The sequence below is a fragment of the Aythya fuligula genome, chromosome 1 (assembly GCF_009819795.1).
Source record: "Aythya fuligula isolate bAytFul2 chromosome 1, bAytFul2.pri, whole genome shotgun sequence".
Lineage (NCBI taxonomy): Eukaryota > Metazoa > Chordata > Aves > Anseriformes > Anatidae > Aythya > Aythya fuligula.
Genome location: NC_045559.1, coordinates 198398451 through 198422736, shown reverse-complemented (window position 1 = coordinate 198422736; position 24286 = coordinate 198398451). Strand labels below are relative to the sequence as shown.

General features: G+C 37.5%; 1 protein-coding gene across 1 annotated transcript in view; it reads right to left on the bottom strand.

The window, feature by feature from the left end:
* Window positions 1-15110: 15110 nt before the first annotated feature.
* Window positions 15111-24286, bottom strand: part of RAB38 (RAB38, member RAS oncogene family) — a 34784-nt gene continuing 25608 nt past the window's right edge. Inside the window, exon 4 of the mRNA XM_032207564.1 lies at window positions 15111-15303. Within this exon, the coding sequence (XP_032063455.1) occupies window positions 15151-15303 (153 nt within the window). The 3' untranslated portion in view covers window positions 15111-15150. The remainder of the gene's footprint in view (window positions 15304-24286) is intronic.

Sequence of the window (24286 nt, the reverse complement as noted above, 5' to 3'; positions counted from 1 at the left end):
CAGCATAAATATTGGTTAGAATTGGCTAAAATCTTGGGTTGGAAAATATGTATATATTCTTCACCTATTACTGTTTTTGACAAAAGATAAAAGACTGCCGGGCAAGGTGCAACCATGAAAGAGCCAATTTACAAGAAAGGAAGAAATGAAGAAAGGAATAAAGGGGAAAAAAAAAAAAAAAAAAAAAAAAATGGAAGAAAGGAAAAGGCAGGCAGGCAGAAAGAAAAAAAGAAAGGAAGGAAGGAAGGAAGGAAGGAAGGAAGGAAGGAAGGAAGGAAGGAAGGAAGGAAGGAAGGAAGGAAGGAAGGAAGGAAGGAAGGAAGGAAGGAAAGGGAAAATGCACCAGTAACCTGACATCTTACTTGTTTTTGTAAACAGGCTCAAAAGCAGATTCAGATATGACAAGCAATTTCAAATACCAAAGAAAACTACAAACAAATGGATAAGAAAATAGAAATCTGAAGTCATTTGCCTTGTAGAAGATCTGTAGTTTTTGGGAAAAAAAAAAAAAAACATTCTCAACATATTAAAAAAATAAAAAAAAAGGCCTATACAGGATGTTAATCTAAGATTATTAGAAGGGACAGGATTTTTTATATGTTATCTACTTTTCCACATTTATGCTGTACTTCTTACATTTTAGTACATTTGGAGATTATTATTTTTTTAGGCCTCATTTTCCATAATTGTAGTCAGTACATCATGTGATAATGCACCTCCCTTAAAATTCAACTAGTTATTCTGGTAATGTATGCTTCTGTGACAGCCAATGTCAAATCATACTTAAGGATCCTCTCAAAATAGAAACCTCAACAAGTGTGATCCCTTGATGTTTTTTTTTCCTCTCCAGAGCCAAATGGGAGAAAAGGAAATGACCTTAGGTTAGATGTTGACTTCTTAGGAACCAGAAGCCTGTTGTGATAAGTCCAACCACTGACTATATGAGTAAAAGAAAATCTAGGATAAGCCATTTGTCATTATGCAAGGTGACATTTTATGTGCTGTTAAGAATATGAATATAATTACTTAGGATATCAAATAGCTTGGCTTCCAGCCGCTATTGCAGAACTGTTATCTTATTATATATATAATTCTGCTTTTTGAGAATACAGGCCAGAAAATTTTTACCCAAATACCCTGACTTTCTACTGGAAGAAGGCTTTTAGTAGTCCCCAGATAAGACTTCAACTGACTTCGTTCCCTGTCCTGCATAAAAAGAATCATTCTGGGTTAGAGCAAAGGGGCAGTGCCTCGTTTCCACTAGTCACCAAAAGCAATGAAGGGAGAATAAGCAGAGCATAACTACCTGATATTGTCTCAGATACCTTCTGTTCTCAGCTCACGAACTTCGTAAGCTATATGTCATTCCTCAGTAGACTCCTCATCCACTAATTTGTTTAGTCTTTGAGTACATTTAAAGTCCTCCCTGGCTCTACAATAGTTCTGCTACCCTGAGATTCCTGCTGTGTTAGGGAAATGATCTGAGAAAAAGCTAGAACAATTATCTGAGAAACGCTTATCTTGTTGTCATAGTTATAAACAAATTAAAAGATTTCTTATTAATGGCTGCAATCTTGAGAGCTTAATGACCCAATTGATTGTGCTGATTTCTGTGGCTGAGGCTAGCCCTGGTTTTAGTGAAGATTTCTCTGAGCCCAGTAATTCACTCGTGGCAAAACAAAAATGGACACAAGAAAAAGACAAAAAGGAATCTAGATGTTCCAGTGAGGTGGGGGATCATAAAGGAGATCTCACAGGGAATTGGTCCATGTGCTGAATGAAAGGTATGGTTCAGTGGCTCAGCTACTGAATCTTTCTCCTTTCTGTTTCTAACTTTCTAACTTGTAAAAGAAAGATGCACAAAAGTCTTAATCTAAGAGGGTGATTTCCCTTGTTATTCACCCTGTTAGAGGTATGGCTTTTGCATAGCAGTCATCAAGAGACAGGAGGGTAAATTTTACATCAGCCTTTCAACCTGTACATCAATGTGCTGAGACTGATAAATCCCAAGAGACTACAATGAACTGTCCTTTTGTGAAGGTACTTTAATCAGCATTCTGTAATGTAAAATATTCTACCTTCCATTTACCTGTCGTAATATCTGCTTTTAATTTTCTAGGTTGCTCTTAGTTATCTGCCTTTAGAGGTTGGTCTGATTGACTTCAGTATGTGCAAGGTCTTGCTAGGGATTTTTAAAACTGTCACAGCAATTGTGCTGCTAGGGGAAGCAAAGGAAGGGCAAAGCTTGGCTGCCTTCTGCAGCTAGTGAAAATGATGGTCTGCAGCAAGAGTGAAGAACTGGAGGCCAGGTCCGTGGATGTGGATCCAGGTCTGTGGATGAGAGGAGACTTGATGGCTCTGGATTGTAAGGGAGAGGAGGATATTGATACTGGTGTGAAGAAACAGTCACGTGAATTTCAGCAGCACTGGGCTATCGATAACGTGAAAGGTCCTAGGGCAGGAAGAGTGTTGTGTGCATGGCGTATCTATCAAAGATCCTTATTTAGGTGAGAGGACACCTACACAGGACTGCACCTCACCTCTGTCACAACTCTTACCCATTCCTTTCACTGGACATTATTTTTCCCTTTGGAAATTTAGCAGCCCTACACAACTACACACATCTCTAACATCAGTTATATAGTATTGATATATATATATATATAATATTATATATGCATATCCATATACATATGCACATACATTATACTTACTATGCTTATGTATAGTACTCTTTCTATATATAGCACTATACATATACCAGGCTATGTATACTGTACCAAAGCCAATATTTTCAGCAACTGACTATGAATTTGGACCGCTTCTTAACACAAGTTAGTGGTGATCCCAGATTCTGGAATCCCATAGGTCTGTAGGAATTTTGTCTTTCATTATCTTTTCTAGAAAAAAACGGTGATTCCAAATCTTGTCTGATGAGAAAAAATGGGAGAAAAAATGCTCAGAAATCAGAACATAAGGTTTTATTTTTAAAGGAATCTTATATCTCTGAAACCAACATGTCATTATTTGGGAATGGTTTTCCTTGTGACTTTTGAATACTTCAAAAGCGATGTTGTTAGCGTCATATTTCCTTTGTCTCTCATACAACAGTAACATGTCCACCTACAGCTCAGCAGGAACTGCAGGGCTCACTTAGTTCCAGGATTCAGACTATTTTTATTGAATTCTTTTTTCTAGATACTTCACTGAGGCTATTCAGTGGACAATAAATATATAAAAATCTGAGACCTGATGTAAATCTATGTGATTTTTGGTGCCATTTGCAATCCTGATTTCCCCTTTTGTAAGTACCATATTCCTGCAGTAATTTGATATGCTTTCTGTTGCTGATACATCTTTACTCAATGTGCTACAAGAACTACAATACCTTATTATTTCTTTTGTGATTTTGAAATGTTGTCTTTATTTCCTGTTTAAATTGAAATAATGTTATCATGTTATTTCCTACTTCCTTGTTCTTTTCTTTAATCATTTCAACACATTGCTCCGCCATATTCGTAGTGGCAATCCCATCTATTTGACAAATGCATTTATTCTGATTTGCAATTGTTTACTTAATGAGAATACCCTTTTATGAATCTCCATTGTAAGATTATCTCTTATTTCTTCCTCAACACTTAAAAGACATTTTGCAACGAATTTCTCCCTGTTTGCATTTTTTAATTTGTATTTTTTATTTTACCCCTTAATTTCTTTATTAGGTGGTAAATCACATCATAAATGCACTTATTGTTATCAGAGCAGAAGACCAAATTACATCCAGATCTATTTATAGCTTTTGTAGCTCTTAAATCAAACATGGCTTTGCATGAATACAAAGCTGTTTCTAGCAGCCATTTCATTCATATGCACAAAGTTTACCATAAACACATAGAGGCTATATATAAAAATGAGAAGAGACAGCTGTTATAGAGCTGGATATTTTATAGATTTTATAGAAGTTGCACCTGTAAATATTAGACTTGGTTCTCATCTGTACTTCTACAGCAGTCCCCAGATCACCAGGATATGAGGTGTGTGAGTACAGGTGTAAGGCTTCTAAACAGTGTGATGAAGATCATTCAACCTCCATCAAGCAATTCAGGATTTCCTGAGGAAAATTAAGCCCATGACCATGTGGCTTTTTACCATGTTGGTTATTGCATCCAGCCATGGAGGAGAGAGGTAAGAGTTCTGCTTTCTTTCCTATAATAAGTAATAAAATAAAATAAAATAAAATAAAATAAAATAAAATAAAATAAAATAAAATAAAATAAAATAAAATAAAATAAAATAAAATAAAATAAAATAAAATAAAATAAAATAAAATAAACGAGTTATTTTGCCACCAGGTTAGATAATCTTTTGACTAATTCAAGTCTAAACCCTGCTCCCAATAGGGTTATTCTAGAAAGGCAATACTTCCATTGATTGCTCCACCTCAGGGCAGCATGAGATAGGACTTTGAAGCCCACCAGGAAGGAAAAGTTGAACACTTTAACTAGTGGGCAATTACATAGATAAGAAGGTGGCAGTAAGACTTTGAAATCGTTATTTAAAAATTAATTAATGAAGGCTGTGTGGTAGAGGAATACTGAAAATTAATTGGATACAGAACTACTCAGAATAATCACCAGAGAAGCATCCATCAGCATGCCAGAAGGCAAAGCAGAGGCACCTGGAGAACTGCTGCTGCCAGGAACTGAGGCAATGCAGAGCTGGGTGTCGTGGGGCTTGCAGCTGCCCTGGTGTTTTGAGGACTGCAGTTTTGGATTTCAGGCAACCCCACTCAGCAATGTCCCTGCAATTTCCTTGATGGTTGGATTAATTTCTAGCTGAACTACCTGAATTGAAGAGCTCTTGTAATCCATTTGAGCTAACAGTCTCTGGAAACTGGTCCCCTTCCTCCTTGCATCTTGGTTTCTTTTTGAACTTCAACAGCAAGATCACAGAATCACAGAATTGAAGGATTTGGAAGGGACCTTGAAAGATCATCGGAACCAATGCTCCTGCCAAAGCAGGTTCCTTAGAGCAGACTGCTCAGGTAGGTGTCCAGACAGGCCCTGAATGTCTCCAGAGAAGGAGACTCCACAACCTCCCTGGGCAGCCTGTTCCAGTGCTCTGTCACCCTTACCATGAAGAAGTTCTTTTGCATGTTGGTGCGGAACTTCCTATGCTCTATCTTGTGACCATTACCCCTTGTCCTGTCCCCGAAAACCACTGAAAAGAGGTTGACCAAATCTCTCTGTCTCCCACACTTCAGGTATTTATACACATTGATGAGATCCCCTCTTAGTCTTCTGTTCTCCAGGCTGAACAGACCCAGGTCTCTCAGCCTTTCTTCATAGGGAAGATGCTCCAGGCCCTGTATCATCTTTGTGGCCCTCCACTGGACTCTTTCCAGGAGATCCCTGTCTTTTTTGTACTGGGGAGCCCAGAACTGGACACAGTACTCCAGGCGAGGCCTGACCAGGGCAGAGTAGAGGGGGAGAATCACCTCCCTTGACCTGCTGGCCACGCTCCTTTTTATGGACGCCAGGATCCCGTTGGCCTTCTTAGCCAAGAGGGCACATTGTTGGCTCATGGTCAACCTGTCGTCCACCAGGACCCCCACGTCCTCCTCACAGTTCCTCTCCAGCAGGTCATCCCCCATGATGAACAACCATGGACGGTTGTTCCTTCCCAGGTGCAGGACTCTCTACTTGCTCTTATTAAACCCCATTTGGTTTCTTCCCGCCCATCTTTCCAGCCTGTCCAGGTCTTGCTGAATGGCAGTACAGCCTTCTGGCGTGTCAACCATTCCTCCCAGCTTTGTGTCATTAGCGTACTTGTTGAGGGCAGACACTATTCCCTCAACAAGGTCGTTGATGAAGATGTTGAACAAGACCAGACCCAGCACTGACCCCTGGGGAACACCACTAGTCACAGATCTCCAGCTGGACTCTGCGCCACCAATCACCACCCTCTGAGCTCAGCCAGTCAGCCAGTTCTCAACCCACCTTTGAAGTCATTATTTAAAAATTAATAGATAGCTAGGGAAACTTCCTCCTGTTTCCCTTCCTGAGGGTATCCTGATTTTATCACTTCTCCCAGACAGTGGTTTTCCAGAGTGAATTTGTTCTGATTGATTGAAATAGAAACAAGAAGCAGAGGCATAATCACAGGTCACTGTTAGCACTGAGAAGTTACCCAGACCCATTGGTTCAAACTCAAAAATTTGATAAGACACTGAATTTATCTATTAGTGCATGCACACAAAGAAATGCAAATGTAAAAAATTCTCTTTGTGTGAATAAGTATTCAGCAAAAAGTCTGAGGTTACTGTTATGTAAATGTTTTTGTTGTTGTTGTTGTTTGTTTGTTTTTAAGTATGTTACATATTCTTTCTTTTATTAACCTTTTTTTTTTTTTTTTTTTTTTTTTTTTTTTTTCCTCCCTAACTGATTTGTGCCTTCAGATTGTCCCTATCTCTCCTTTCTTTCTATGTGTTGGTTTTCTCTTATAGAATTGTAGAATAATTTGAGTCAAAAAGGACCTCAAGAAGTCAGCTAGTCTAGCATATTTTACCTATTCTCTTTAAGTGTCTGCTCAGGTAGTCTCATTTCTGTTGTCCCTGGGGGTCCATATCACCCCTGAGCTCCCACCTCCTGCTCCTGTAATGCCATCTCCTCTCCAGCTGCCTGCATCCCACCTTCAGCAGTGTTCATACAGAAGAAAGGAGCTGAATGGCCTGAAGAATCCCGACTCACATGCTTTTTAAAGTATCAGTGTCAGCATGTCATTTTCTAGCCCTGAAAAAGATGCTTAAGAAATGCATCATCACTGGGCTTTTTGAGGTCTGTTAACTCAATATTGGTCCAGTAAAGCAGAAGTTATGGAAGAGATGAGATTTCATGAGACACATCTGCTGTTGGTGTTTTTTTGTTTTGTTTTGTTTTGTTTTGTTTGTTTGTTTGTTTTTACCTGGGCAATGCATCTTTTGAGTTGCTAGTGGCCCCCCAAGTTAAAATAAAACCAGACTTGGAACTTAGAGTAGAAAAAAACTGGGGTTTCATTCCTGGAAGGGGGAGAAAACATCAACCAGAAGAGCTGTGCTCTGTAAATCCCTGGGCCCCTTTGCCCTGGGATTAGTTGATTCCAAAAAAGAGTTTCTGCCGGTGCTGGTGCATCCAGACACCAAGGGTTTCCCTGTATCATCTCCTCTGCTTAAAAACAACCCAGCCAGTACCAGGATGCTCATCCACTCCAGTCTGGAGGAACAATGAACCTCAATATCAAGGCACTGTGAGGAATATAGCCTAGTACAAACGATTGCTTTTGCCTATCAGAATGCTGCTGGACAAGGACAGTCCTGCTACACCTTGGCAGAACTGCTGCATTCCTGGGAGATGCTCAGAGCAATAAAGTGACCTGGGATACAGCTGGAGGTGTCATCCCTTACCATCCCTCACCCTGGCAGATGGCTGACCTGACAGTCTGTCCCCAGATTTGAATCAAAACTCTTTCTATGCAGCCTGTGCAGGATGTCTGTGCAGCATGTGCCTTGCACACACGTTTCCTATCTGCCTAGTAGTAACGGCCAGCCAAGCAGAATAACAAAACTTCTTTTGACCTGTTAATTTCTCTTCCTTTCATCATTCACTTTCATTTGTTTTTCATTTAAATCCCCCCTTCATTCCAATCAGAGTTAATTCTGTTAACTTCTTACTTCTAAATATGTGATGTACTGTCATATCCTCCAAAAGCACCTTGATAAGTTATCTTATTTTAAAATCATGTAGAGCTTAACAATGCCTGCCTAGTCTACAGGTGGTCTTTACATGGATGGAAACCACACTATACTAATTTCACATTTTCAAGATGGTTAAAAAATTATAGATCTTTGATGTTTTTATGATGGGAGATTCATATTCTCGCATATTACTGGAACAGGTTCATTACCTTAAAAGTCTATTTTTGATGTTGACTACATGTACACTCCAGGTCTTAGGATTTCATCTGCCTATGATGCCTGGATCTACCCCACTTGGCTTATAGAATATAAACATCCTATTTATAACAAGTCCAAATGGTGTGGGAAGATCTTGTTATTAATTAACCCCTCTTCCCATTGAAATACTTGACAGTTGGAAGATACCTTTTCTCCTGGCCCATTTCACCAATTCTGACTACTCTTTAGGAAGAGAAATACATTGATCTTAGCTAAAGGAATGAGAATTTTATGCTTTATAAAAAGCTGTGCTTAAAAAGTGAATTAACCAAACTTTTATTATGTTTACTTAATGGGAAAGGTAATAAGTTTGTAACACCTTTTTTCTTGTAGCAGATCCGGTTAAAGTAAAGACATTTGGGCTTCACAATTTGAAGACACAACCCAGCTAAATAGCTGCAGAGGTGTCATGTGCAGAGCCTCCGACTGCATAGCAAATATAATCATCAGCAAACAGGGAAATAAGGCTCTCTTTAGCAATCAGATAGTAGTCCAACAGGCCTTTCCAGATTTCATAACACATTATAGCTGTCCTCTCAGAGATTTACTTCCATCTGGAAATAAAAGCTTTTGTGCGCACATGTCCCAGTGGAGATACAGAGTCCTGTCACATAGTCCACTTTGTCAATATATTGCTTCTGTCAGGGAAAATCAAAGAAATTCATAAAGTAATGCAGAATATTTAATACTGTTGCTTCTTCCCACATGCTATCTGTGTGCTATTTTCCAGCCTCTGTCTCACTCACAGGTTCCTCTTCATAAAACCAGAGGAAACAAGATTTTCCTCTGGAATTTACACCCCTAGGATGGGTTTGACCTGCTAGCAGGAACAGATGAAGCCTAAGATATCCATTACCTGTAAATTGCCCAACAGCATACATAGATTTCAAGAGGCAGATGCCTTTGGTAACCTTTTTTTTTATTTTTATTTTATTTTTATTTTTTTTTCTTCTTTTAGGTTTCTAACTCTCTTAGCCTATTTAAACATCAGCTACACTCAGACAAGGCACTGACATTAGCACACTGCCTGAAGATGGGTTAATGGACAGTTTAAAGATTTTTTCTTGTTTTATCATACATATGTTGCAGCAATATTGACTGTCAGTGGTGATCAGAAATGCTAATGCAGGATGACAAGAGGCTCTTGAAGGTACAATCTGGATGCAAGAAGCATAGACACTGCAGCATGATCCTCAACGCTAATGACTGATAAAAGCTCCTCACTGAAGCATCAAGACAAGGAGATGAGATGGCACCAAAGACCAAAGAGAGAAATCCTGAAAGAAACCAGGAAGCTTCACCAAGGTAGCCAATGAAGAAGTGAATTTCGAGGCACACAAGACAGAACCATAGCTCTTTGTGCCCTGGAAAATTCACAGACCCCTAAGTGATAAAAGCTAAACAGAGTCAGATTATCATTAAGTAATTTCTGCAGTTCTAAGGAACTTCTTAAGCATCTTTTCTACCTTTTCTTCTTTTCTAACTTTTCTGCATCTTTTCTTCTTTTTTTAAGCAACATCTCTACCCTGACTCTGGGGTATCCAAACCGTTCTATGATTCTACGATATTCCCTTCACTATGTTCATCTCCCTTGTAGGACTTTGTTGTGGTTGAAATGTCTCTGCTAAAGGAGCATCTTATAGTTGCCCTTTCCTTGCATGTTTTGTGAAAGCCAAAGGCATGAATTCAAAAAACAGGAGATGTGGATAGATTAGTTTAGGAAACTGGATACCCAAATGATCTTTTTTGTGCCTGATAAAACATTTAGGCACCACTGACATTTAAACTTTTAACAATGATGCCATTTCTGAATGAAATAGTGGCTGGTCTTTTAAAACTACATAAACTCCAGATGCCAGGTGCGAATACTGCCAGCAACACTTTTTTTTTGCTTCTGGAGAATTCAGATACTAAAGTTTAAATGAAAGCTCATTTCCTGGAATCTGATATTTCCAGGCAAATATCAGACTGGAGAAACTTTCTCCTGTTTCTAACATGCAGAGAAGTCTGCCAGGACATGTTCATTAGCTTAGCTTCCACTCCAGGGAGTTGCATGCTGTGCCTTTGCTCAGTTTAATATCTTATCTTTGTAAACTATTATTACTGCATTTGAAACATAAAACATGCAGATTTCAGTCTTAATTAGGCAGCTGATGCACTGCAACTGTAAAGGGAGATGATTTTCAGGAAATGAATATTCCCAAATTGTTCAGTTAAAGACATTTCTTCATTATAAGGTGATTGTTCAGTGTAGCAGAAGCAGTATCACTAAATTCCAGGGATTTTATTATGGGTCTTGAAGCATCTCCAGCCACAGGGTGAGAGAATGTCAGTTTTCATTACCAAAAAATCTGCCAAACAACCAATCAAAAATTGATTTTTTTTTTTTTGGTAGTTGCAGAAAAACTAAAAACTGTAAAATAAACACTAGACTCACATTGTAAGGAAGCTGTTTTTTTATTATTATTTTTAAAACTTTACTTATTAAAACAATATAATAGTTGTAGGGACAAGAAAGGAATCATGAAAGGTCAAGTGTGTAACACTGTTGCAGGTACAAGTCTGCCCTGACAGCTGAAGATGAATACAGTTTCTACATCCTAGATATACAACTGCCTGAATTACAGATGTAGCCCATTTATTACCCAGCCATATTTCCAAGAATGGAGCTTGTGGTTAATAATGAGCCCCTAAACTGATGATGCCTCTATTTGTGAGCCAAAAATTCTGCCTGTAAAATCAGACTTTGAACTGTGGTTCTTTCAAGAGCTGGAGCCATAAAAGCTGCATCTGGAATTGCATATTAAATAGGATGATAAAGGGAGAAAGGGTGGAAAGTTTCTGTCTCTTATAAGTAAGCCTTTAATCAATGTCCAACACTAACCTGGATAGTTTACAAGAGAGGGTGTACAGAAAGTAAACAGTCCAAATGAAACTGTTCTGGGGAAAATGACAAATATATATATCATGGATTGACTATGGATGAGAACAGTTGACTTAGCTTGTGATACTTATATCTGCTTACTTTTTTTTTTTTTTTTAACGAATTAATTTTACAAAACGCACATATTCCACGTTTTGTCAGAAATATCTTTTATTACAATGAAACCTGCAGTCACATGCATAAATACTAGTGAAGTAAATATTTTTTTCATTGACCGTTTGCTGGCAATTGACATTAAATTGCATTTCCTGCATATATTTAACAAGTTCACTTCATTCAGCTAGACAAACTGTTTTATGAAGTAAAACAAAACTGCTATTTAAATATGCCCCTTCTCCTTCCATCCCTCCTTTATTCCCTACTTCTCTTCCTCCTTCCCTCCCTCACCCTTTAATATGGTCAGGCATACTAAAATAGAATAAAATAGAAGAAGAAAAAAAAAAAAAAAGAAAAAAGAAAAAAAAAAGTCTGAAAACAAAATATTGACATACAACAATCCAGGCTGCATACCTAGGGTACTGTCCGAAACAACTATTTCTAAACAGAAAAGTTCAATGAAAATACATAATCTTGAAAATAGTGTATAAGAAGAACAAAGTCTGGTTTTCAGAGTCCAAATGGCTTTTTATTGAAAACCCAACCTGGTCAAATAAATTATGGTCTTTCTGGAATAACATAGCATAATTTACATTTCACTCTATCAATTTTCCTATCTGAGTAATACGTATGTGCTCCAAGGTATATAGGATCACCATTGTATTTAGGATTGTCAGATACTGATTTTATGGAGCTTCAGAAATGGAAAATGGAAGACAACCCATCATTGCTGGTGGTGTGGTGGTGTGACTGAGTTGGAAAATGAAGCTTTGAGTGGAGATGCTCAACCACCATTTTTCATGGGTGTGTGGAGCTAAGTCTTCATGCCTGGCAACTCACTTGTGCATCAGCCCGTAGTCCTAGGAGCTGGGATACGCAGAGGTGGTTTTATGGAGAACTAGAATGAAAATGAATTTTAAATCCATTTTGTAGTATCTTTACCCACTTGGAAGGCAATAGAGACTCATGCATTTTATTATTTATTGCAAAATGGGAAATTGTTTCATTTTGAAATGGTCATCTAATTAAGACAACTCATCTCTAATGACCAGCAAAGAGGACAATATAGAACATATAATTGTATTTATTTATTTTTTTTTTAAAAAAAAGGAAAGAAAGAAATGTTAGGGATTGGATCAATATAATTAAATTTTACATTTGCTTCTGAAAGGGTATCAGAACAAAGTGAGCTCATTAATTCCAAACTAAATCTTTCATTCTGGCCTGCCTATGACAACCCCTTCAGAAAAGGCTCTGTTCACTTGATATCCAGGTGACATTCACACATTTATTGCATTATAGAAAGAGACTTGACAGTTTCTTATCACTTCAGTACAAATAAAACATTTTGAATTATGTAACCACCTAAACAGGTGGTCTATGCCTTATTCTTCATGGTATTGTTTTAATTCTTACATTATAAATATGTTCTGTCCTCCTGCTATCAAAAGCAAAATATAAGGTCCAAAACTGTGACTGCATTGAAACTTGATGCAACAGAAGCAGGGGGAACAGATGGTAAGATCAGAGTTTAAAGCAGGTTTGAAAAATATATTAAAAATTAAAAAAAAAAAAAAAAAAAGAAAAAGAAGGAAGGAAGGAAGGAAGGAAGGAAGGAAGGAAGGAAGGAAGGAAGGAAAAGAAAGAAAGAACAAACGAACACCAAATGAGCAAATAACTATATATCCTCTAAGTGGTTGTTGTTGTTGTTGTTATTTTTAATTATTATTGTTAATTGCTATTATCCCAGACTTTAAGTCATAGCTCTCATAAATATTTGTGAGAGGAAGTTGTCATTATGCTTTCTGAATGTTGACTGTAAGCCACCAAAGACAAGCAATCAGTAGAGACCTAAAACACATCAGCAACTGCTAAGTTGGTTGCAAGTTGAGTACATAATTATTTTTGGAAGAAGCAAGAACTTCCTTTGCTTCACCTGAGGCACCTAGATTGTTAAGTAAATCATGGGATTCAGCTCATGAAGCTTAGCCCTTTAGAAGCCATCTAAATGTTTAGGTGCTTGCGTTCACCTGAGTGCTGATTGAAGGTATGAATTAAGTGTTATCCTTAATAAGGCATCCATACAACTTGACTTAAATAATGCTGTAAATTTGAAATAGCTGACCTGGCACTGGGTCTAAATTACAGCCTAGCTGCTGAGATTATTAAACCAGTAGCATGACATCCGTGTAGCCAGTTTCCATTTGCAACACATCTGCAGCTAATCAAATCATCCCATGCAGTCGCACGCTGCTTTATAACCTCAACTGGGTTAACTGAGGTGGAATAATTGAAGCTAATTGTTGCAGCTCAGGCAAGCCCTGGATAGATTTAAAACATTAAGGCATTACAGCACCATGTATTTATGCTAGAGGGCACTCATAATTCATATAATTGAGGCACTGTGCCAACAGTAACTTTCAAGGAGTGCTGTGAGGTAGGTGTGTACATCAATCCCTATTTTACAGATGAGGAAACTGAGGCAGAAAGATATTTGACCCAGATCACAGCAGGAATCTGTGCTGAAGGAGTCTTGATCTGTGCTGAGATCAAGACAACTGGAAGTTATTCTCCTAGATAAAAAAAGCCAGCTTATTCATATATGTATATACATATATATATGTTTGAGTCCTTATGTCTATGTATGTGCACAGGTTAATTCTGGATATGTATTTTTATTTTTAAAATTATAGACCTTATTTTCTTGTATGAAAATTCTGTGACAAAATGTATCAGTCCTCCCATCCATGGCGCTACACACCTCTAAGGACAGAAACCCATCTCAGAAGACAGCACTTGCCACTGAAAGTTCACAGCTTAGGAAGGAAAGAACTGAGTGGGAGCAAGAAAATGGAAGAAATATGTCTGTGGCAGGAGACAGGTAAAACTTGTCTTGCAGGCTTGCAGCCAAGTGTCAAGATTTCTTGTCTAGACACACTTGTCTGAATGACTCCACCAACCTGCATATTTTGTGATATTCTGAAAATCAGCCACTTCATTTCCACAGTATAGCTCAACAATTTCTGCAAATAAATATTCCAGGAGTGTTTACTCTCAAGACTGTTTCATTTTGCTTCCTATGGTCATTCACACAATTTTTTATTTTTATTTTTTATAAGAATGTTCTTCAAAAACAAATACCCTGCTGTTCAACAAAGATGTATTCCTGAAAGGTTTATGTGTTATGTTATTGTATATTTTCCCATGAGAATCAACATAATGGGGAGGTTGCATTCAGGGGCTCTTGGAGTACATACAGTTTAAACACATGGGGACAACATACATGGATGGAGGGGCAAGAACAAAATCATGGAGTTCTTTTTTTAAGGAGATGCTGGCTTTCTGAAATAGATAACCTTTCTGAAAACTGTCAGTCACTTCACTTGTGAGACTATACCCCTGATTCCCTATTTGGTCACCTCTCACCCTTGACTTGTTTCATTTTGCTTCATCTGAAGATAATGATAACAACTATGAGAATGTAACTCCTCTGGAAGGGACAGCAAAAACTACCTCATGTTCAGTTTCATAAGCTGAGACCTTCTGGGGAACTGACTGACATGGAAGGTTGTTTTATGTTCAACCTTACCACTTCATCCAGGAGACTGAACTTGGCAATATTTCACTGTGAGAGTTGTTGCCCCTTCCTGAACAGCTATATTGTCATCATCACCTTCCTTATATGAAACAAGATTATTCAACTGTAATGTGGGAACAAAACAGTGTAATGATGATGGTTGTCTGGTCAGAGAATTCAGAAGATGGGCTGGAGGACCAAGGGATAAGTAGGGTGTTGCTGCAGTCACATAACAAATATGAGATTTCAGAAACCACACTGCAAGGAAATAGATTTTGATATCAGTGGTGGTGCTACCCAACCAGGAAAACACAGCCATAGCTATGAGACTTATTTGACTAGTAGTCAGATAGTTTTGAGTAGTTGCTATCAATGAACAGTTCACAACAAATTTTAGCTGTTAAAAATTTCTGGAAAATTTTAAGTATACTTTTGAGATAACTGAAATTTGCTTATGGACAATCTGTGCAGGCTGGATACATTTGGATACAGTATACATTGCGAGTCATAGTTGCTCAGATCTTGTAATAGTCTGGAAGTCTCTTAGGATTTAAAGCAAGCTGAACAACTGACAATCTTGCTGGAACTCAAGTGTGGTTTTATAATATCTGGTTCAATAGGCTGAACTGGATCACTCTCACTAGCAATTATGTGTTTCACCAGGCATCTGGAAGCTTCATTGATGTTTATATTTTCCTGCAAGTGAAAGAGAGAGGTTGATTAGTCAATATTAATTACATTATGCTGCATATTGCCTGTGTAGAGTTAAACTTTTCCCTGGGTTACATCAAAAGTTTACTTTCCTTAATAAACAGCTTTTAAAAATTGATTTTGACATTTTAAAAATGTTTACTTTCATTTTTTTAATTAGTTACATTTTATGTATATTAAGATTCACATCTCCTTTAAATTATACATAGAACTCACTTTAAATTACCTCAGTCTTGGTGATATGATTACTTCATTAAACTATACAAACACTAAAGAGATATTAAAGACAAATGGCTGAAGTAAAGCTCCAGAATCCACATTTCACTGCTTGATTAATGGTTACTCTGATTTTTAAATTATTAATTATCTGTCAGCAACTACAGGCATAAATAGCTCTTGTTTTTTAAGAACTTTTTCCATGGTTTCAGGAGGGTTTCTTTATACCATGCTCACAATGAAACTTGTGATGAACAGATTCATTGAAAAAATAATACAATCTCAAATTATTCACAAAACAGAAAAAAAAAAAAAAGTCCTATATCATTAAGGTTCCTTATTTATTATTTTTTTATTTTTTATTTTTTATTTTTTATTGAGACAGTATCTCTAATGTACTGCTTCAGAAGATGTATATCACCATTGTTTTCATTTTCAAGACAGAAATCCTCACTCTAGATGCTTAGAACGAAATGAACAGCTCATCTTTTTCTACATGGATCTTTCTTCCATAGCATGATTAACTTGCTACAACTCTTACTTAGAATAAACAAAACAGCCTGTTCAGTGAGACACAGCTCAGCACAGCATATAAAATAAGCAGGAATACTGAGTAAGGATTTTTTTAATGACAGCAACCGGTATGGCTGGAATGAGAAGCCAGGCTTTCTAGCATAAAATACACTCTCCTACTCTAACTACTGGCACTGATCACTTATTTCATATGACAAGAGATAGAAACTCACTGCACCTTCAGTCTTACAGGAAATTATATCACACCTACACGCACACACACACACACACATATATATATAAAAATATAAGTATGTATTTATGTGTATGCACATACTTCTCTTGCTCCATCAAAATTATGTATTACTTGCATCTTAAGACTGACCCAGGTTTCCAAGCTGAATCTGAGGCCTACTGTACTGAGGCCACACCCACCCACCCACCCAATGCAAGTCTACCTTCAGCAAATGCTCAGCATCAGTGCAGCATCACAAACAACCTGTAAAATTCGATGTAAAACCCTTTTTTATGCATGTTCAAAATTGTCAGATGAGATGTTTAAGAATGTAGTTCAGTTATAAAAAAGAAAACAAAGCACATGTGTGTGTTTCAGTAGAAATGGTACAATTATATGAAAGATCAAAAGCCAAAGCAATGGATTCTGTGAGGCTGATTTCTAATCCTCTTGCAGTCAATTGCAAACTCCACAAACTCCACTGGCCATAACTTTGCACCACAACAAAGAGTTGAAATCTGGAGATTTAACTGGAAATGTTAATTCGTGCCAACATCACAGGATTCTTCAACTACACAAGTGAATTGAAATATTTCAACTTTGACCTGTAAAGAATATAGTCTGGTTTTAACAAATCAGAACTTTAGACAAGCCATTTACATACTAACCCCTGGAAAGTAATAAAGATCTTGGAATCAGGTCTGTAATGAGCTGTCAAAATGCAACTTTATCACATGATTTTCCTGAACCAGACAAGCAAATTCCTCAACTGTGTATGAAATTTTTTTTTCAGGACACTGTGAAGTTTTCTTAGAAAAAATAGACATTGAAAAATATTTCAGTTCTGCTGACAATAAAAGAAGGTTACCAAACAGAGAATAAAAAAAAAAAAAAGAGAGAGAAAAAAAAAAAATCCATCCCTCTGCCCCCCCCAAAAAAGTCTTTTCCATTATGTATTCTGTTGTTAATGGACAGATAATCATTTCATTTACCCGTGTGCCACTTCTCTTCTGAGATGGGAGCATTTAGTTTTTTTTCAAGAATGTCTTAATGACTATCTCAGTTTGTGCCTAAATACATTAATATTCACATGCATTAACATGCAAAGGCACTTCATCAGAGACTTAAGATCATCATCTTATAGGAGTGGGAAAGAGGGAATGAACCCAAGCCCACAAAAGCATAAAATGGGTATAGGTGAATGGTCCTTATCCGCACTGGTGCTAGATTCCAGGTGGCTGAGACTAAAAATTCAGACAAAAAAATACCACCACCATCACCACCAACAAAACAAAATGTTGTTCTATTTCATCTTGAACTGAAGCTGAAGCAAAACTAGGTTATTAAATCCTCTATAGATTTTTTGGGGAAGTAAGCCAAACTTGAACAGGCGAATACTGTTTTGACATAAAAAAAATCAAAATATTTAGTTCTGGAAATATCAAAATGAAATGTTTTTCTTTTTCTGTATTGCTCTTTCTCCTTTTTAATTATTATTTTTTTTTTTTTCCAAATTTGACCCATATTGCTGATTTCTTTGATAGTTGCATCTTGGATTGAGTCCACTGTTTCACTGGGAAGTGTCTGCCCACATCCAGTGATTCTCTGTAAAGCAGGATTAAATAAATCTAAGTTTTATGCTCAGCCCTGGCCATTCCACCTGAATAAGCTTCTGCTTTCAGTCCATGCCCACCTTCCTCTCTGCCAGAGCACCATCCCTTCAGATGTGCCTACAGAAGTTTACGTGACTGAGCTCTTGCTTCTTCAGGCAAAATGTGCTGGTTTGCAAGGTTTCACTATTTAAAGTATTTGCAGCCAAGCAGTTAAAATTCTTCTATTTGTTCTGTATAAGAGGTAAGGAATAAAAATAAGAGGTATGTAAGAGGTAAGGAATAAAAAGTCCTGTCCGTAGTGTGTGCTGGATCAGACATATTCTCATCCTGCTTTTGTTCCAGTCATTCCAGAACATTTATGTGTATGGTCTAGATGTGGCGATTAAAATTTCTGCCAGGGGACAAGGGAGCAAGAGTTGGCCTTTACAGCCAGCACAGCTGTTTTTAAGCTTTTGTCCAACTCCACCCTTCTCCCATGGTTCAAGTGACAACAGGTACATGGTACAAATAAGAAGCAGTGCCTTAAGTCTCTCACTACAAGGAGGTTCTTCTGCCACCAAAGCAACTCCAGCAGTCCCAGCTCCATGCCTGGACCACCTCTGATGCTGTTGTTGCCTTTTATTCTAAACCTAATCCTTGTCCCAGATCTGTTGATCAGACATTGCTATGTTCTGGTCTGCCTAATGAAATATTGATTTCTGCACCTCTCATCCTAGAGTGTGTTTTGGAAAAAAAAAAAAAAAAAAAAAAAAAAAGAAAAGAAAAGAAAAGAAAAGAAAAAAAAGATCAATATTCTTTTAGGCAGCATAGCAGCAGCTGCAAACAGTAGAAGGTGATCTGCTATCCAAACAGACACCCAGAGACCTGGCAATTTTAGAGAATAGGAGGTGTTGAAAAGCAGTCTAGGCAATGACAGAGAAAAAGAAGCAGGTGAAAAGCCATCCAACAAATACAAAGAAACTAACAATCAGGATGTAAGACTGGATAGAGAGGACTAATCACAGACAACTTACTAATCGTACTGAAACAAGGAAACTGACCCCATTATGCCTAAGAATAAAATTAACCATTTGAAAAATAGGAAAGAAAATAAAAGTGAAAGAACAGAGTGAAATGGTGTCTGTCTATCTGTCTCTAGGTAGAAATCCTTTAACTGTCATCTCTCTTATGACTATTGTTCTACACAAAACACCTCAGAAATTGTGATAGCACTTCAGATCACCTTTCTTTTCCTTTCTTTTTCATTTTCACTCGGTTTCTTTCATGTTCAGAGCAAATTCTTTAGGCCATCCTGAAGAATGTACCCTGCCTTAATGGTGGAGGAAATTCTGAATATCAGGATGGGAATACAGGTTCATTTAGTCTTTAACATGTTACTAGATGCACTACTGTTTCTGCAGCTTATTTTCTGCAGCTTATTTAAATTATATTCTATTTCCTAACTTTGGATAGTTATCTAAATACTAGGGAAGGACTGTTTACTTACACTATTTTAAGGCTGTTAATACTCAACATGGCATCTTTTATTTGTTTTTCTCCACAGCATCTTTCTGAGTTAGGGAAGTGCTGCTAGAACCATTTACCAAATGAAGAAAATTAAGAGCCCCAGACAAAGCAAACTGCAAGAATCCTGGTCCAGTTCATGGTGGCTAGCTGGGAAGTTGGTGAAGGCACAGTTTGAAGTGTTTAAGTGTTGTTTGTTTGCTTGTTTATTTCCTCCAAGGCTTGTGGAAGGTTTATACTACAAGACCAAAAATGAAGGATCTTGCCACTAACATGGTGCCTTTATTGCTTTGGGTCCTCTCCCCTCGCTTTTCCACTACCTCTCACATACACTTCCTGCATGATAGCTCTTATAAAAACTTTTCCTGGACATCTTGAACAGGAGGTGTCTAACCTATTTCTGTGACTCTTGTGCCTTAATAAGCCCCAGCACATGAAAGATGCTGTCACAGTCAGTGCTGCAAAAACTGAGTATTGAATCCAATCCTAAGTGAAAATCAAAACTTGCTACTGTTAATTCTATTACCAAAGTAAAGCAAAGAAAATAAATGTAAGCAATCTTTGAAACCAGAAAGGAACACTGAAAGACGCAAATGAAATTACAGTTTGCTCTGTAGATAAATGTCCTTCAGAAGTATCTCAAAGGACATTTTTGCGGAAAGAACAGCAACTCAAGGGGGGAGGGCTGCATGACTTAAAACATTTGATCCCATTGCTATGGGAAATTTTATAGTCTTGTAATGCAACAATCAACCGAAGGGAAAATAAATACTCTGTTGAATGTCTCACAGTAGTATACAAGCCCAGCAAGCTTCTTTGTATTCTGGATTGTTTTCTTCCTTACTGACTCTTAGCTCTTTACTGAAGAAAAAAGACATTTAATAGTTTTATGGGCCTGTCTCACTTCCAAATCAAACACTTTTTATTCATTTTTTCTTTGCCATATAGATATCTTAGGTTTGTCTTTCTGGTTGTTTTCAGATATAAAATTGCTCCCTTTCTATATTCAGGTATTTTGTATTTTCTCTGACTGAATCTGATGCTTCTGAATCTTGTCTTGAAAGTCAGGGAGAAGGGCTGGAAGCTAGCCAGTGTTATACCCATGTACAAAAAGGGCATGAGAGAAGACCCAGGAAACTACAGACCTATTAGTCTGACCTCAGTCCCTGAAAAAGTAATGGAGAAGATGGTCCTGGGGGTTATTGAAAGGCAGTTATTGAACAAAGCTATTATCAGGCATAGTCAACATGGGTTCCTGAAGGGAAACTCCTGCCTTGGTAATTTGATATCCTTCCAGGATAAGGTAACCCATTTGGTGGATGAAGGGAGGGTGATGGATGTGATCTTTCTGGATTTTAGTAAGGCCTTTGATACTGTCCCTCACAGCACCCTTCTGGACAGATGGTCAAACTGTGAGATGAGCCAGCAGCGTGCCCCGACAGCCAAGAGGACAAACAGCATTTTTGGGTGCATTGAAGACAGCATGGCCAGCTGGTCAAACATGGTGATTCTCCCACTATTCTACCACGCACATCACCTTCAATATTGTGTGCAGCTCTGGGCTCCATGATAGAAAAAAAAAGGATGTTAATATCCTTGTAAGAGTCCAAAGGAGGCCAACAAAGATGGCAAAAGGGCAGGAAGGCATTTGTTATGAGAAGAGGCTGAGGAGCGTTGGGGTGTCCAGTCTGAAGAAGAGGAGGCTGCAGGATGACTTCATCATTTTCCAATTTTATTTCTATTATGCACTAAAATCCAGGAGAAGGCATATGATTTAAAATTCATTGTAATGTGCACTCTCCCAGTGCAACCAATCTGAGGAAATGGCTACACATACTCGCTTATCAGAGTAGATAATCTTGTAAATCATGGGCAGCAGAGACTTATTAAGATGTTGTGTTGTATTGCTGTGGTCGGGTTTCTAGGAAAATGTAACAGCGTGAGTTAAAAGGCATCCAGGTGCATGAACATGAAACTCTCAGATGTGAAATTCTGTGACTGCACCCCTGAGAACCAGATAATTTCTGGGACTGAATTCTTAGAGCTGTTTAGAAATCCTGTAACAAAATCCTTTCCATCAGAAGAAGCTGATTGTGTGGTTTCAGGGCAGTCTGCCTAAGGAAACATTGGCTCCACACAGAGGCATTGCCAGGCCTCATGGCTGAGAAACCAGAGCAGCATGTCCTTCTAACCTCAGAGCTCAGCCAAGGGCTCTCTTAGATTTTAGATTTTCCTAAACTGAACAATTTAATTATTTTGAATAAAAAATTTTGAATTTTCATTTTGGAAGGAAACATTAAAATTTCCAGGTTATTGTGAGCAGCAGGTGTACTGGAACTGAAGTAAAACACATGAAATTGAATCTAAACACAAGAACACTTTATTACAGTGGGGATGACTGAGAACTATCACAGGCTGCCCGGAGAGACTGAGGAGTGTCCAATCTTGGAGATCTTCTTAATGGACTCCATTGGGCTAAACTAGATAACCTCAAGAAGCACCTTCCTCAATAATTCTGTAATTCTGTGAATTTTCAGCTTTTGGCCGGTACTAAATAATGTATTTAAGAACAGTGATCCATGGAGCTATAGGACAGCTCTGATGCCTCTAGTATGCTCTGAAGCAACTCTTCTTTTAGTTTCAGGAAACAAAATCTGCAGAGGATTCCACATAGAGTGACTGTATATCTGAACTGTAAGCTTCTGCCTTAGGTGTCAGCTTTGTTTCACTAGTTTTATGGCAGAAACAGAAGTATATTTCTAAGTCTCTGTGCAGTAAAATGGATTAGATGGATTAGACTTTTTTTAGACTTTTTTTTTCCCACAAATTTGAAAGAAAATGTAAGAAGCCATACATTCCTAACCGTGTCTGGCAGCCTCAAATGGATTGCTTTGGTTTCGGTTACCAGATCAGCAGATTAGCTGTTGTGTGTCAGCATAATTTATACATATGTCCAAATGACACACACATGACCCTATTTTGTCTTTATGGAAATCAAAACCATGTCCTCTCTTTGGGATTTTTGTTGTTGTTGTTGTTTTGTTTTATTTTTGTTTGTTTGTTTTTTAACTTTCATGATTGTACAGTCAGAAGAATTTATACTTTAAACAAGGGACAGTAGAGCTTGCTTCATTCACACAGCTCATTGATAAGACAAACAGAACTGCTGTCCTTGCTTAGAAGTGGCCGGGTCAGAGGAGAGAGTGACTTTCTGAAAGGTCACCCAGCAGATTAATGGCAAAGACGACTCCTGATTCCTGTTGCAGAATTTGAGCACTATGACACATTCTGTATAGCTTGTCAGACAAAAATAGAAAAATGATACATTATTACCTACCTTTTCTATAGAAGGAAAGATTATATAACTTTTTCTAGGTCCAAATAGGATGTGTCCAAATAGCCCAAAGACTTGGTGTTCAGTCTCCTGGTCACAGTGCTCAGCACAGAGGGAGCTCTGTGCTCAGCCTAGGTTGGTAAGGATCTGGAAAGCATGGCTACCAGACCTTCTGGGCAATATGGACAAAATGTGACTGTCTTTTTACCTAATTCTCCATTGTTGACAGTGGAATTATAGCATGGAATGAGAAACTCAAACATGATCATATTACAGCGATGGTAAGTGGTAAGGTATTTCAATTCATTTCTGAAGTAGGTATTTTCAAGCACAATAGTTTTGCCTGACTTGTCTGTTTTGATGCATGAGTTCCATTTCCATTATGAAGTGATAATAAGCTTCAAATTGCTGCTCTTCTAGTCCAAGTGAAAAGCTAGTCTCTTTGAACTGGGAATGGTGGTGATAACAGTTTAAAGGCTTGGAAAAGTGAGTGGACATCTCAGCTGCTCTAGCCACAAGCTGGATGATTGAAGGTGTGACAAGAATGAAAAATTTTCTCTCTTTAAATAAACGTACCTTTCACAATAATTGTAATGAAATTGATTAAATAATTTACTATTAAGGATTATTTTGTGAATATCCGGGGATGTGTTTTTAAGACTGCAATCAATATGAGCAAACCAAAGATATGTGTAAAAGAGACAAGGCTCCCCACTGGAAATATGGTGTTAAATATAACATGACTATACTACATTGTGCTGTTGCCCAATGAGGTCCTTCTTACATGAGAAACTATCAAAAGAAGTTTCTATGTTTGTAGGGAACAGAAGATTGGAATAGGCTGAATATTTCCTTTATATTAATGTAAGAATCAAAACTAATACAAGAGAATACATTACATGGCTCAAATACTTTACATTAAAGTTGTTAACTTAAGAAAAAACAGCACCAGGGAATAATACAGTGATGTATTTTGCTGTTCTGCCAATTCCACAGACAAAAATTTCAAACCATTGACAGCCTGAAACATGGTAGGTACATATATAGCATGCTACTTTAGGCATGGCGACTAGAACTTAAAAAAAAAAAAAAAGTTTTTATAAATAATCACCTTTGTTTTTCCAAAACACATAAATCATATTCAGTTTGTTCTGAAGGCTATAACATTTCCAGACACGTTGGCAGAAAACCTCTGGAGATCTAATTATTCTAGGATACCACAAAAAAAGAGTTATTACTTATTTGAACTACTAAAACTGCTAGCTGCAATACGATGACTTCTCTGTCAGTGTTTTTCTACTTCAGAAAAGAGTTTCTATTCTCTATAGCAAACATAGCTAGATTTTTATTTTACCTAGAGCTGAGTTCAACTATTTAATATGCCTCAGGCTGAAAGAATACCAGATACATGTAACATCCAATATTTTAAAATAACAGCAATAACAACACCTGTTTAGGAAAAAAATAAAAAATAAAAATAAAAAAAAAAATAAAAGAAAGAAAATAAAAAGTGCACAGGCTTAGTTCAGAACTTAGACCAAATGGGGAAATTAT